Source organism: Hippichthys cyanospilos, chromosome 1 (genome assembly GCF_059441005.1).
Source record: "Hippichthys cyanospilos isolate Australia breed blue-spotted pipefish chromosome 1, RoL_Hcya_1.0, whole genome shotgun sequence".
Taxonomy (NCBI): domain Eukaryota; kingdom Metazoa; phylum Chordata; class Actinopteri; order Syngnathiformes; family Syngnathidae; genus Hippichthys; species Hippichthys cyanospilos.
Window position 1 is genome coordinate 6,731,782 of NC_142369.1, and position 15,784 is coordinate 6,747,565.

A 15,784-nucleotide genomic window follows, 5' to 3' on the forward strand; every position below is an offset into this window, starting at 1 on the left:
ATCGCTCAAAAATAGCCAGTGAAAACAAAACGTTATATTTGGAATTTGTGGCGGATGACAAATCTCATAAACGCCTCCCCTGGGGAGGATAGACTCAGCCTGTAAATTGAGTCTGCCTGTACATTATAACATGATGAAATAGCTTAATGGATAGCGGGCATCGTCATGGGATTTAATGCACTTTCCCGCAGTAATAATGAAACATTTGACAGTGTATCATGACAGACAGTTGCGCATATTGATTGACGCACTCACCCTTGTTTTGGCGTCGATCTGAGAGCCACGATCCAGCAGCAGGCAAACCATGTTGGTGTTTCCTCGCTTGGATGCAACGTGAAGCGGAGTGATGCCATTCTGCAAGGGAGGGAAACGTTGCTGTTTCACAACTGAAAACTCCTTTTTCAGATCGAAAAGTCCGAATCATCTGAAATGTTTACAATACTGTACTATATGATGCCCTCCAAAAGTAAAATCCAATCAAAATATTCAATTAAATGGGATTTTTGAAACCTAACAGGAGCTATAATGACAGGTAAAATGTGCCCATTGTATTAAATACATATATATATATATATATATATATATATATATATATATATATATATATATATATATATATATATATATATATATATATATATATATATATATATATATATATATATATATTTATATATATATATATACATAAATACACACAAAAAACAATTCCCTTTCAGTCTCGAAGTTCATTTCCCAACAGCCAAAAGACTCAAATTGTAATTGTAGAATTGGAAATCTAATCACACATTAAATCTGTTCGAAATGTACGATAGTTTTTTTCCCCCCAGGTTTTTAATGGTGTTCTTATTTAATAAAAGTGGAAAATGATGTTTACTGAATATGATTGTGGTTCTCTGATAAATTCATAGTTACTTGAAGTTAAAAATATTTACTTTATGACTAAAAGGTGTGTGAAACATTGAGTCGTAAATTCATTTTAGGGTATTTTCTCCACTAGGTTTCATTTTGGTTAAATGTTGGACAATGATAATGGGAACAAAAAAAAATCGTTCAAATTAAGAGCAATCTAATTAGAACATGAAATGATTCATGGACTCTGCTCATTTTGTTTCTTGTAAATTACTCGTTCCCCCAATTACATATTGCGAGTTTTGACTTATTGACAGCTGTACACCAGAAGTCACATATTATTTATGTAAATAATCCAAATACATCTAGAATGTCAGTGTTTTATTCAATTATTAGTGAGTCATTATTATTGCCCTTATTGCTTTATTACTGTTTTTTGTTTAGTTTTATTGCCTACCTTATTATTTGCTCAATTATGGAATGTAGTCTGCTCGGGGAAGTAAACAGAATAAGAATTTCATTGTGTGGTATTGCTATGCATATGACAATAAAACTCTTGAATCTCGAATTTTTCTCACCCATTCTATTAAAATTTGAATGCCCCGGATATTGTATTTACCGGTAATTCACTTTGTAAAGCAATTGAAGGCCTTAATTTTCACAAAATCTGATGATTTGACAGTGGTTGGGAATCAGCGTTTTTTTCGGGTCTTACCCGGGCAAGGAAGTCCACAGCTGCCCCTCGGTTCAGGAGAAGCGTGGCCACGTTGACGTTCCCATAGTGAGCAGCGATATGCAGCGGGGTGAATCCACTCTAGAGTGCAGCAATGAAAGGAAAAAGATGTGAAAACAAGCACATCATTCACAGCATGCATGCGTCGGAATCAAATGCCATCAGGTGTGAAATTAGGAAATCAAATCACAGGTAAGAAACAAATAAAAGCAACACTTCATGCAGGCTTTCGTTCACGATCACTCCAAAGTTATAGATGGGAAACACAATGCAGGAAAAACATGAGTAACGGGCAAGCAATATTACAATCGTTATAAAATAGACGGGAACAAATTATATTGAAACAAAAATTGAGATTCTCCTCAGAAATTGCATGAATGCTGAGGAAAAATTTCAACCAGCACTGCAGATGTGTTCAGTTGCTGCTTTTTGTGAGGTTTGTTGCCTTCAGGTTTGTCTTGGAAGTGGAACAAAAAAACTCAGATTTAGACCCAATAGAGTATGCGTTTTTCCATACAAATCTGAGAGCAGCAAGACCCACAAACAGAAAATGAAGACGGCTGCAGTGAGTTCTAATAAATGTTGGCCATTTTAATTCTAAAATCAATGTTAAGTAAAAACATGTAGACCACAGACCTCTGAGAAGTCCGAATTTTGAAACAAATTCCTAGATTCGTGCTTTAATCCGGGTCCTCCCAGCATTCATACAAGAAGAGTAGACAAAGTGGAAGTTTATTATTTTTTTTTAAATTAATAAACCAAAAATAAATGTTGACTTCATATCATCAAGATATTAGCATTAGTAATGAGAATTGGTGTCAAGAAATGTTAGATTACACAGCAGTTTGGAGTAGTTGTGAAATGTCTGCCTTACCTTGCCATTCTGTACGTTTTGGTCCGATTTAATGTGAAAAAGTTGTTTACAAAAGTGCTCAGTGACTAATGTGATGCTTTCAAAACGTTGCACAATCATCAAACACAAAACGGTGCCAAATCAAGGAAGGGCGTGTGCATGCAGGTGCCAGTAAGAAACCTGAGCTAGCTAAAGAGGGCTGCCAAGGCTAATCGATTTACAAACAAATTTTAAATGGGCAAAATATGACTAAATGCAGTTTTGAGGTGATAATTTTTTTCAAATGTCCACTTAAAGTTTTGCATGAGATGTATATGCCTACAAAATTGCAGTTTGTGAAGTGATGTAGCGAAGTAAGCACTTTTAATCGAGTAAAATCATTCAAACTTGTTTACAAGTACATTCAAACCTATTTGCAAGTGCTTGTGGGCTAAATGCTAAAAACACCATTTGTTTGTATGACGCCAAAAGGTTTCAATAAGCAGACCGCATAGCATTATGGGAAAAAATACTGTGTTTTTAAGAGTTAGCTTACAAGTAGGTTTGAAAATACCTTCAAAGATTTTTCAACAAAAATGCTGCATGTAAAATTTACAGTACTTGTAAATACATTGGAAGAAACCTAAATACATTCAAACGTACTCTCAAATATGTTCAAACACGGAGGTGGCAACTCACGACATTTGTCATTTGTCAAAGCCCCGCCCCCTTTCCGTCATCGTCAGTCCGTCAGTTTTTCAAGCGAGATGAAATTGTAATCCTCAGTCCGTTGGTGTATTTTTGCCCAACCTTCCGCCACCATCAGAGGGCGAAATTTGACTTTTTTTTTTCTGGTCCGTCATTCATGAGGTGCTGGTCTAATTCTGTCTGTACTCATACTAAGTCTTTGTTTCTGTTTTTGTATTTAAAGTAAACACGATATCAGTGGTTCTACAGTTACTCTGCAATTGAAACACAACACATTAATATAAGTGTAACACGAAAATAAGCCTGCTAAGGGGTTTCATCCTAGGCTATAATATTATCCCACAACTGAGGGAATGCAGGGAATGAGAGTGCAATTACCAATCATGTCCACTGGATGGCATTATCATGCTTTACGTGATACTCAAATGATGGATGTCAGTTCTCATTTATGACTGCCTGCCCTACAACTACAAAAGACAGTTTCATGAACATTCGTCTAAATTTGTCAAAACTTAATCTGTCACATACACTACCAGTAAAATCTCAAATACAATTGAGCATTCTCTTCAAAAGTTAACTGTTTTTGATTATCTTACTTTTTTAATATTTAAGTAATTCCTAAAATAAATGACATTTATTCTGAAGACATCTTTTGTAAGTTCGACTTTAATTTTGGCAACCCTCATTTTCACATACTACTTATAAAGCATGCAGCATACCAATGTAAAATAACACAAGGTATATTAAAAGGGCTTTCCTTTGAAAAATAAATAAATAAATAAATAAATAAAGGCATGTTAATATTTAGTAAGTGGTCACTTGTTAGCGTTTAGTTGCAAAAATTTAAAAGGCATCTTGAGAAAATATGATCATAAAAACAACACAGAAAACAGAGAGGCGTGGCCATGCAATTGAGGCCAAAGACAACAGTGGTGAACAGCAAACCAAAGTGATGCTTATTATTTAATACAGCGCTGTGGAATGTGGCAGAAAATAAATCAAGCTGTGAGGCAGTCAAAACAAAAAGACACCGTATACCTCAGTAGTTCTATTGACCATCATCTGAAGCGGGGAACATGATGAAGGAAAATATCAGTGCTCATATGTGACTTCAGCCAGGTGAGCTTCAAAATATCGGTGCGAAAGTGTGCCAGTAGCTATCATAGTGCAAACATTGAACTTCACCGGTACAGTTTTGGCTCCAGCAATAAAAACAAATCAAGTAATACTTCGTTGTAACTGTCATGCCTATTTTGTATAGGCGATTTAATTAGCAATTGTCCTTAGTAGTCACGTACCGTATTTTACGCACTAAGGCACACCAAATTATAAGGCCCGTCTTCAATGAAAGGCCTATTTTAAAACTGTTTTCATGTATAAGGCGCACCGCATTATAAGGCGCATAGAATAGAAGCTGTTAGTTTTTGAGAAATCTGAAGGCTCATAGTGCAAAATATACACCTTATGGTGCAAAAAATACAGTATTAAATTATTACTACTTTTGGCAATACAGTCAATTATTGTAGCACGGTCAAACCCATAGTAGCAAAGTTGGGCAGACTGTGCAAATTTTGATGTAACCAAATTTATTCCAATTTTTTTCCAATGGGATTTTTCAAAATGGGTCTCAATTGACAGCTAGCACTGTACATATTAGGAATCAACTCAATGACAACTCAATGAAATTTCACACTGACAAAATCATAATGTATCGTGTGGGAAAATTAGAGGCTTTTGTAATGCAAACGTGTGAAACATTGCCCTCTAGTGGTCGTGCTTGTAATCAAAAGAAGTGCTTGACTTCTGTTAATGTCGCCGTGGCTGATCTTAATTAATCGTAGCAGCCAATATCGTGATCGCGCTTAAAACTCGATCAACAGTGCAGCCATAGTTTAAAGAATAGTTTTTACCGGGATGTTATCAAGCTTCCTAGTACATTAACATTTATATTGGCATTAGTGTTTTTTCCTGAACCAAAATGATGTCTCCCTGTTCGAGACCGAGAAAAGACAGGGTAAAATATGCCTTGGATTCCAAGAGTGAGACCCTTAAAAAGTGGTCTAAAAACCAAGACTGATCTCGAGACTACAACTACTACAGCGTTCTGGACTGACCAAATATCTACAAACAGACTCTCTGCAATACCTTGGACTGGACATCAGCGTTGTGGTCGTTCTGGAGAAGCAGGGCCGCCGATTTGGTATCGTCTTTGCGGGCCGCGATATGCAAAGCCGGCAATCGGACCTTCCCTTTCGTATCGTTCTCCAACAGGATTGAAACCACTTGGTTGTGACCCTGCTGAAGCGCAATGGCCAGGGGGGTGAAGCCATCCTGACGGCCATCAGCGAGAGAAGCATGCGTTAGCAAAAACAAGCCTAATGATGCTTCTTTTCGAAACTAGGACGTTTCTCCTCACTTCTGTGGCGGTGCTCTGGTTGCCACCGTTGTCCAGGAGGTATCGCACCACATCCAGGTGATTCTCCTGGGCAGCCATGTAAAGAGGAGTGAATCCATTCTGCATATGAACACATAGAAGGGGTTACAACCAACAAAGGCCACATTGGAAAGAACAAGGTCCAGGTCCGGAAGACTCACTTGAGACTGTGTGTTGATGTCAGCGCCTTGTTTGACCAGAATCTTCACCACTTCGGTCTGGCCGGCCAGAGAGGAAATGTGCAGAGCTGTGTTTCCTTTCTAAGAGCGTAAACTTTGGTCAGATCATCAGTTTGACTTTCAAGAGAAAAAAAATGGAGTTTCCCACACCTTTGTTGCAGAATTCAAGGCAACCCCTCTTTCCAGCAGCTCCTCCACAAGCTCGACGTGGCCCTCCTTGGCTGCCAGGTGCAGTGCATTAAGCCCATTCTGAAAAAACAACAAAAAAAAAAAAAAAACGTATCATAGGATTGTTGTTTCCAGTCCGAGTGTGCATTTGTATGGAGCCTTAACCATTGTGCACACACTTTGCAAACTATACAAGATGCATTTTGTCTCTAATTTTGTAAATGCTTTTAAAGGCATAGTAATTACCTTTATTTATGATTTTTTTTTCCTTCAACCACACAAATTGTTCAGTGGCATCACTTGTATCCATACACATGTAGGTTAAATTTATCACTCACAAAAAAATTGAAAAAATGGTAGTCTGTCTTTGTAGTATGTGACGTGATGATGACACTTAACTGGTCTCTACCGCCACCTACTGTCTTGAGGTGAAACACAAGTCAACAAAGATTTTTCTGTTTGCTGACATAGTTTGACTGCCGCTCAAAAGAATGTTGCAAAAATCGCAAGAAAATCAATGTCATAAATCCCATTAAAGTGCATCTCAAAAATTGTGATTATAATGGTTTTATATAGTCCAAAATTTGGATAATGATTATTTTTGCACATAAAATCTCGCACATCCAGCTGCAATCACATACAAATGTCAGAACTGTTGCATATTAAAATTTTACATGTTTTAATCAACTGCTGGACCTTTCAGCCCCCTAGTGTTTTTTTCCCCATTGATTCTTTTATGATATCCTAAAAAAAAAAAATAAGGAATTTCCATAATTTGTAACAACACAATGGCAAATTTCTTTTCATTATGGCCACAATATGTGAGGATTGTTGGATTCATGTCGTGGATAAACAAATGACTCAACAAACAAAAATAGACACTCCCACTCTTGGAAGGACAAAAAGAGAAAAATTAGTGGAGATATTGTCAGAAAGAACAAACTCACTGGTTTGTTCTGAGTACAATTAGTAAGGATGGTACAAGATCTTGTATGACGAGATTAGAATACCACGAGATTTTTCAACCATGCCTAGCAAGAGATCTAATTTCTTTTCCTGTTGTTTTTGGTGATATTTTGGTTTTGCAGTTGAAAAAAAAAAAGCATGGCAAAATATTGGCATATAATAAAAAGTTTGTCCCTGTTTATATTTACATTTGAGTGACAGATTGTGTTTACATTTGCACTCTTGCTTGTGTATTTCCTTCAAAAATGTGAAAACTGGAAAATGTTAATACGAGGCATTGTTTTACAATTTATTAAAAATTTTCTAAAAAAAAATATCAACTCGTTCTTGTGGACACAATTTCGTCTAGCAGAATTTTTGTCTCGTCCTATCACAGTTAAACAATAGGTTAAATAGGCCCTCACTACTGTAGATTCATATCAATTCTTTCTACCTTATATTTCATCATTTTGGAGAATTGACGGCGAACTTAATGAACCGCTTGCCTTTGTTTGTTAAATTACCAGCCAAGGTTATTTGCGAATACAGTATAGATGAAAAACGCTTTAGTTATAGATGCACTTTCAATATCATTTTGCTGCTGGCAAATTAAATCATTTAAAGTTGTTCAATGTTCATTCAAATCAACTCATTCAATCCCAAAGACGTATTTATTCGTCATTACAGAGTCCAGACATCCTGTCCCATAGTTTTCTTTCTTTTTTTTTTTATTTAAATATTAGTGTAAAGACAATTAAATAAATCTGCAACAAACCCAAAAATATGAGAGCTGGTATGATTTATGTGTGTGTTATTTTTATTTATTTTTTTGTTGTTACCTGATTGCTGGTGTTGATATCCACTCCCCCTTTGAGATATTCCAACACCTTGTCGATGTTCCCCGCTCTGGCCGCACGCAGGAAGCTGGTGTTGCTGTCAGACTGCAACAGAGATAGATTTCCTCAAAGTCAAAGCCAACCAGCCGGATTTTGATGCCGATCATCAAACTACAAGCTCCGCAGCCGGCTTTGACGTTCAAGCCTGTGCTAATTTTAGTTTCGGAAACACTTGAAACTGCACCCATCCCAAAATAAACCCCAGCGTTTGCGGCGGTCTGCTTTTCCAGTCACGATTTCGGAGTGAACTCGTCGTGCACTATAGATAACATTCACTCGATATACTGAAAGTCCCGTAGTTGATTTAGCTGCGTATCAATAATTCAATTCCAGTTCATCAAATACTTGCTGTGTTTGAGACTCACTTATTACCGACAGCGACGGCATTGATATTTGATGTCCGTGTATGAATATTTAATGGACGAGCATTTATTTTCTCTGCCTGTCTTTCACTACAAGTTCCTGGCTCAGACGCTGATGCGTCGTCACTGATGGTGAGTGGGTGAGGTCATACAAAGGGAGTCAGTTATTTTGTGGTAAGCCACATGGTTTTGGCAATCCCCTCTTCAGACTGAGGCCCCTAAACATCTGGAAAGTCTTCTGTAAATCCCTGCGAGCCGCTCCTCTGCTATCGCTCGCAAACAAGAAGCCAAACAAGTCAGAAGTCATCAGTCATCTCGGATTCTAAAGTCAACCCCTGCTCGGGGGTATTCCATCCTTCACCCAAAGTCATCAGGGATAAGAGGGATATCGAGAAGAAAATGGATGGCGCAACATCTGGAATCTGGAGACCAAGTTTTGAAATCTCAGAGTACTGGTGTTACGGGTGTTGATTTATGGTGAGGTTAAATGTTATGTGGCTTTTGAAAACACTTTTAACGACACTAAACGCTCGTCAGTGGTTCTCAGCCTGGAGATGTAGTTTGTGGTGTCGGTAAGCCTGTCACGATAATAATTTTCGGAACCATAAATCTTCCCAGAATCTATCACAATAAATTCTGTCATTTTTGCAAGTTTTTGTTTCTATCAGTACATACATACATATATACCATATTTTTTGGGCTATGAGCCACAGCATTTTCCTCAGGATTTGAGCCTTGCGGCTTATAGTCCAGTGCGGCTTATCTGTGTGTACGCATACATGCATATATATATATATATATATATATATATATATATATATATATATATATATATATATATATATATATAGCAGTGGGAATCGTAATGCGATCTGTAAGGTTAAAAACATCTGAATTGTTTATACATATTCAAAACTGGTAAGGAAATAGTATAGTAAGGGCTACTTATATATCATATACATGTATGCAATTAAATAACATTGTAAAGACAAAAAATATAAAGGATTTATTTAACTTTGAGTGATATGAAGAGCTTGTTATCGCCATATTCCATAGCAAGGGTAGCCTAGTTTAGCCAAGCCTTCTTTGCGTTTCTCAATTATCTCCAGCCTCGTTTCCACACCAATCATCTTCTTACTTCTCTCTTTAACATCACTAGCAATCTTGGGACCCATGGCTAATCCATTCAGACTTGAATTAAGCACTAAAATGCGCAATAAATACCATATTTTAAGCACTCACATGATAACAAAGCTTTAAAATGGCGCCATTTTGAACGGTGACGCCGACCAATAGCAGACCAGCCACTTAGGGGGTCAAGAACCCGACCAATAGCAGACCAACATTGTAGTGACATATGAGCACGGTCACACACGCAGACTGACCGCCATGTTTGAGAAAATAACTTGTTGGGTTTTTTTTTTAATGTCATAAGGTGAAAAAAAATGACGTAAAGAGGGGACGAAAGACTTCCGAGTCCACGTCGTAAAGTGAAGATGTAACAATGTTTATTTCTCATCCTGCCCCTGTACCGCTTATGCAAGAGTAAAGACACGCCCACCCTATCAGAGGAGACTTTCATCTTTTCATTCCGGAGTTCATTCCCAAAAAGCACAATGGCTGTATTATCCAAGAATAGCTAGTAAATGTTCCCTCCCTTTTTTTAGTCGTCATAGCAATAGCAGTAGTGGAATCTCTTTTGAGCTGCTGCGTCCCGTAGTGCCACAACAGCCAGATTATGAAAACTCTAATCCAGGATTTGGCCAATCCTAGTCCACCACCATGGAGTACTGCATGCTCAAAAGATGTGAACAGTTGGAGAATCTTTCCTGTAACGCTGCAAAAAATGTACTGGTAATAAATTCCCTAATAAATAGTTAGCAGTCGTTTCAATGGCACATTCAGAATAGTCAACATGTTCAAACCATTCAAGGCATTTCATTCATGATTGAAAAATGTTCCCAAACTCCAAATTGAAAATGTATACAACAATATTTTTTGTTTACTCCATCAATGATCCTTTCCATAACTTGCGATCTAACTACTGTATAAATATAAAACTATTATACTATGAAACATTTTATGCTGTTTCTGTCAAAACAAAACAAAAATTCCAAGGCAAAAACATAAAATATGATTCCCCCCCCAAAAAAAGTTTCAAAATGAGATTAACATATGGGGGCCTTTGGTAAATCAATAATTCACTGATTTGAATTCATTTTTATTTTTGAAGTAATGACAGGTTTAAAAAAAAAAAAAAACACCCACTATAACGCCTAGGGACCATAAATGATATATAATGCATTATAAAAATGTTTCAACAAATTATGGAATTATAGTATATTTTTATAACAAAATATATTAATATTAATAATATTATTATTAATAATAATAATAATTTAAATTATAATAAATAAAAAACAGATTTTTTAGTTATAAAACAATTTTTTTTCAATATCATTTAGACATAAAATTTGTCATTATTGTATGTTTTATGCAAAGCAATCATTTTTTTCAAGGAACAATTACAAAATATGTATTTTTCTCCCATAAAAGGTTTTAAGGTGGAATAATTGAGATAATTGCATTAAGGCCTTTGATAGGTCAATAATTCATAACATAACATCACTGATTTTAATACACTTTTGTTCTTAGGGGCAATGACAGTGCTTTTTTTGTTTTTAAACACATACTTTAAACGTATGCATAGACGCTGATAACATTTCCGAACCCTAACTTGAAGCAACTGGAATACTTTTTCTCAACAAGCATTAGGTAAGAGGAAATATCTTATGGTACGGGTTGATTTTTGTTTTTTTTCCGTGGTATTGGTTGTGGTACTGATAAACACCCTGATCCGTGGGTATCCGTCTCTGACATCTGGATCGACCGAGCACATATCCTCTACTGCCCCCACCCTACGCATCATATAGGAAATGAATGGATGGACTCATACGTACAGTATTCTAACTTCAACCTTGTGACGCCAAAACATGAGAAAGCTGTTGATTGAATGAGGTGAAAGGTGGTATCCGAGATTAAAATCAGAAATGTTTCCGCGTAAATTGTATGATCCAAGCGGCCAGCAGCAGGCAGGGATTAGAACAGGAAAACAGATAAGAGCGTGGGCTTTGCCAGCAAAACAGCAAAATGCTGCTCGGGTGGGGGGTTGAAGGTCGCGCGGGGCTCAAGATTGAGCCGTCAAGGACCAAAACAAAAGTTTTTCACGATTTTGCCTTTTCAATTTGTTGCATTTTCTTTGGGTTGCACTGCTTCCAGTTCATGTACTATCATTTTTTTTTTTTTTTGTCCAATCAGATTTTAGCCTCTATTTGTTACAATATAAATGTAATTTGCTCATGGCAGGTATGTAATGGCGCTGTTTCAGTAATCGATTTCAAATTCGTTTGACAATAACTCTACAAGCAAGATGATTGGTCAGTTAAAACTCTTTCAGCCGTGCTTCTCAAAACGGGGGTGTTCGGGAGTTTAACATAGTTTCCGCAGATATCTGCAAATTTAACCCTTGTGCGCACACTTTGCAAATTATGCACGTTACGTTTTTTTTTTCCTAATTTTGTAAATTCTTTTAACGACGTAATAATTAAAGTTGTTTATGAATACTTTTCTTCCTTCAACCACTCAGTTTGTTCAGCGGCATCAGTTCTATCCATACATGTGGGTTAAATTTATTAACACCCACAAAAAAAAGAAAAATGATACTGTCTGTCTTTGTGGCCTGTGAAGTGATGATGACACTTTAAGACATAGCCATTAATTGGTCTCTACCACCACCTACTGTCATGAGGTGAAACAAGTCAAAAAAGAATTTTCTCTTTGCTGACATATTTTGACCACCGCACAGCGGAATGTTGCAAAAATGGCAGGAAAATCAATGTCATAAATCCAATTAAAAAGCATTTCAAAAATTGTAATTATATTGGTCTTATTTGGTCCAAAACTTGGACAATGATTATTTTTGTACACAAAATCTGGCATGTCAAGATGCAATCACTTGGAAACGGCAGATTAGTTCCATTTTGAGATTTTACATGTTTTAATCATCTGCTGAAAATTTCAGCTCCCTAGTATTTTTTCCCCCATTGATTCTTTTATGTATTACAAGAAAAAAAAATCAAAGGAATTTCCATAATTTGTAACATAATGCCACCAGAGTTGATTTAATGCCTTTTGATGTTAAGACAGGAACTGCATTTTTCTTTTCAAATGAAGAGCAAATTAATTGGAAAATGAGGCAGCTTGCCTTTAAATTGTGTTAAATTGACACCTCTGCAAAACCTTGCATGACTTTGTTTTGTTGTGTTTTCTATGGATACACATTGTCTTTAGGGACACAATGTGGGGGAAAAAAAGCAATGTTACACTATGTAGCTTGTGGAGTTGCTTTTTTTTTCATCAAAGCAAAAATGCTTTGTGCTGGTTAGGGGTAAGTTGACTGAAAAATGATTTCACATTACAAAAGAAATTGAAAACCTCGAAGTTAGACAAGCAAAGGTATGCATTGAATTGGCTTATTTAAATCAGTTTGCAAGGTGGACATTTGCAGAAAAAGTAGACATTTTTTATAGTTGCGATTCTTTCAGTTGCGACGGCGCGATAGCGGTGGTACAAAATACACAGCCTGCCGCTGCCAATATGCAAACATTTTTTTTTTAGTAGTTAACAAATCTGTGGAGGTACAGCAAACGCCCACAGGATTATTTTGAGGGTTTTCACAGTGGCAATGAATTAAGGCATACCAACAAATGCCAAATTGTGTTACTTGACAGGAGCTGACGGATTGAAAAATTCAATCAAGTCAGGTCACAGCAGCCAAAGGGGTGAAAGCGTCACAGGTCATTTTATTCACTGTTGATAATCAGATTAAAGACAGGTGATATAAATGTCAGGCTTTTTTTTGGGCCCTTGTCAGTCCACCGTGAAGGGTGAATTTGAAAACAACAGTTTTTGATAAAGATGCATACTGTTTGGAATCATAATGAATGCTTACAGAGGATAGAAAATCAGTTATTGTTGTCAAAGAAGTATGTTCATGTGATACAAAGATCTCCGTGTGTTGGGGAGGAGCTAAATTTAGCTTGGGTTGGCTGTGTAATGATTTTTCAGCCAAGTATTGACTAATATTGTCTGATTTATCAAATATTGGAACTGCATTTGTAGTGGTATTTCTCGCATTTTATTCAGCAACTCCAGAAAATAAGATCAACTACTGGAAAATGATGTTATTAACGACAATATGCAGTCGGATAAAACTGAGGAGTCACAATAACACAATTTGGTAATGTTCCAATTCATGTGCTCTTAGTTTGAAAAGAAATGTTCTAGTCCTGTCACAGCTTTTAAAAACAGTAACTTAGCAGACCCTGTTAAAATCTGTCCGTTTTCAATGAGAGAGACCTCTCAGACCAAACCGTTCTGACTGGTGCTTGGCTCCTCTGGCTTTTTATTCCTTTCTAAAGCAGGACTTAGTTTATAACCTGGTAAGGGATCTTTCTTTGTTGGCTTTTGGGACAACAAAGCGACACAATCGCGGCATGAAACAGAAGTGATGCAATCAACACCAACGTCAACCTTCTGCCACCAGCCTGAGCAAATTATGGTTGTTGATAATGCAGATTTAACCTTTGTGCAGTATTTTGACCATTTTTTGGACATTTTCTTCCACATCATTCTCACGGTATTTTAGCCAAGGGATGGCATACTCTGCTAGTGTGATAACTATGTAGATGTGCCATGGTGACTTGTTGCCACCATCTGGGTGAAATTTCAGCTCCCTGTCTGCTTTGAAAGGTTTCCCTTTGATGTACCAATGAAATAATTGACGAAATACAGCATAAGTACTAAATAATATAACTTGTATGGTTTCTATCAAATTTTATGTACCATTTAAGAACCACTGTTAAGGGCAATTACCAAAATGAGTAGGGGGCGGAGTCATTTATAGGTTGTCACTATTAGAGGCAGAGTTTGGCCTCTAGCACCTGAGAATGTCAAACAAAACTTGCATGACATTTCTGAGGTCATTTTGAGTTTGAGAGGGGGGAAAAAATGTTCTGGCGCAATAAAGGGAACGATCGTCTCGACGGCGTGGATGATGCCGAGGCGCGGACGACAGGACGTACGATGGGGTGACCACCGCCCGACAAACGGGGGCTGAATGACAAGGGATGACTCCCGAGTACCTTGCGCTTTCGTTCCGCCTGCTCTCGGGAGCGCCGCCTTCTCTCCTTGGCTTTTTCCAGAGCCTTCAGGTCCGCAGGTGGATCCATCTCAGACCTGGCCTTTTTAATGTGGGCGGCGGCGTGCGCCATGGCTGCCCGCTAACCGCTTCCGCGCTCAAACAAAAAAAAGGAATACACCTGACAACTAGCGCGAGTCCTCCCGCCGGGCCGCAAAGGGAAGCCACTTCCACCGTGCGCAGGTTGGGCAAAGTGATGGAGCCGGGAAGGGGTAAGATGCTGGGGGGGCGGCCGGGGCTCCGCCCTATGGAGCGACAAACACGGGCGCGAAGGCTCTCGGAATCCCTCCCGATTCCATGTGCCGACACTTCTCGTGTCGTGCACGATAGAGCGGGAGAGGCGGCGGGATTACGCTGGATCGGTTGGTGGGGGAGGATGTGAGGAAAATATGCGAGAGGAGGAGGAGGGGGGGTAGGGAGAGAGCATCTGCAATGGGCCACACACGGGAGGTACCATTTTGCAACGAACGCAGGGGGTGAACTGTGAGCTGGCAAATATTGAAAACATATGATGCACTGTTTACCGCAGGTGTTATGTTCTCAAAAATACCCGCAGTAAATGACTTTTTTTTTTTTTTTTTGCTAAGAATAAACGTGATGAGTTTTCACAAAATCAGGATTATGTCTCCAAAAATGAAAATTGAGACGGTCTGTTATTCTAATTGTCCACCTAATTTAAAATGATATATAATACATGGAGGTAGGGCTGCACAATCAATCGAATTACAATACTGGCTGCGATTAATAAAGCTGATCCTTGGCGATATTAACATTTAAAAAGATGGCTACGCTGTGTCAAATCAAGCACTTTGTCATCCTACCACCAGGGGTTGATGTTTCCCACATGTTTGCATGGCAAAAGCCTCTGCTTTTTCACCCTTATATATTATTTACCAGTGTGAAATGTCATATAGTATCTCACCTGATTCCTAATATATACAGCGCTAGCTGTTAATTGAGAGCCATTTTGTAAACTATTGGAAAAAAAATTGGAAGAAATTCAGTTTGAAATCACTGAAAATGACATTTTGACTGCTAAGTGATAAACCTTTACTAAAAAGTATATTATGTGCTTGGCCCTAAGTAGGCTTCATTTATTTCATTGATTTGCACTCAGCAAGTAAATTAGCTGTGTTGCCCTGTGTGCCATTTTATTTGAAACAAAATCGTTATTTTTTGACTGCTTTGACGTAGAAAATGGAAGAAAAACTGCAAGAAAAATCATGAATAAACCTGCAATAAAACAACCTATAGTCATAAAAGAAAATCTGGGATAGAGTGAAGCCACAATAATCGAACGATGATGTAGCAAGGGAACACTATTTCTAAATTTAAAAATTGATGGTTGCACTTCAGAAAACACTATGGGAATGATGTGGAAGAATGATGGATGACCCAAAATGGTCAAATTATACT

At 37.6% G+C, this 15,784-nt stretch overlaps 1 protein-coding gene across 9 annotated transcripts in view; it reads right to left on the reverse strand.

The window, feature by feature from the left end:
* ank2b (ankyrin 2b, neuronal) overlaps positions 1-15,784 on the reverse strand; it is a 43,904-nt gene that overhangs the window by 23,112 nt on the left and 5,008 nt on the right. For 2 of the 9 annotated variants that reach the window (XM_088408574.1, XM_088408582.1), the window contains exons 1-2: positions 1,568-1,666; positions 256-354 (exon numbers count right to left, since the gene is read on the reverse strand). In XM_088408574.1, the coding sequence (XP_088264700.1) occupies positions 256-306 (51 nt within the window). In that variant the 5' untranslated portion in view covers positions 307-354; positions 1,568-1,666. Of the gene's footprint in view, positions 1-255; positions 355-1,567; positions 1,667-4,163; positions 4,188-5,270; positions 5,457-5,541; positions 5,641-5,720; positions 5,820-5,888; positions 5,988-7,690; positions 7,793-14,312; positions 14,638-15,784 lie in introns of those variants that run through there. The other 7 variants (XM_088408616.1, XM_088408607.1, XM_088408635.1 and 4 more) reach the window with 5 other exon arrangements.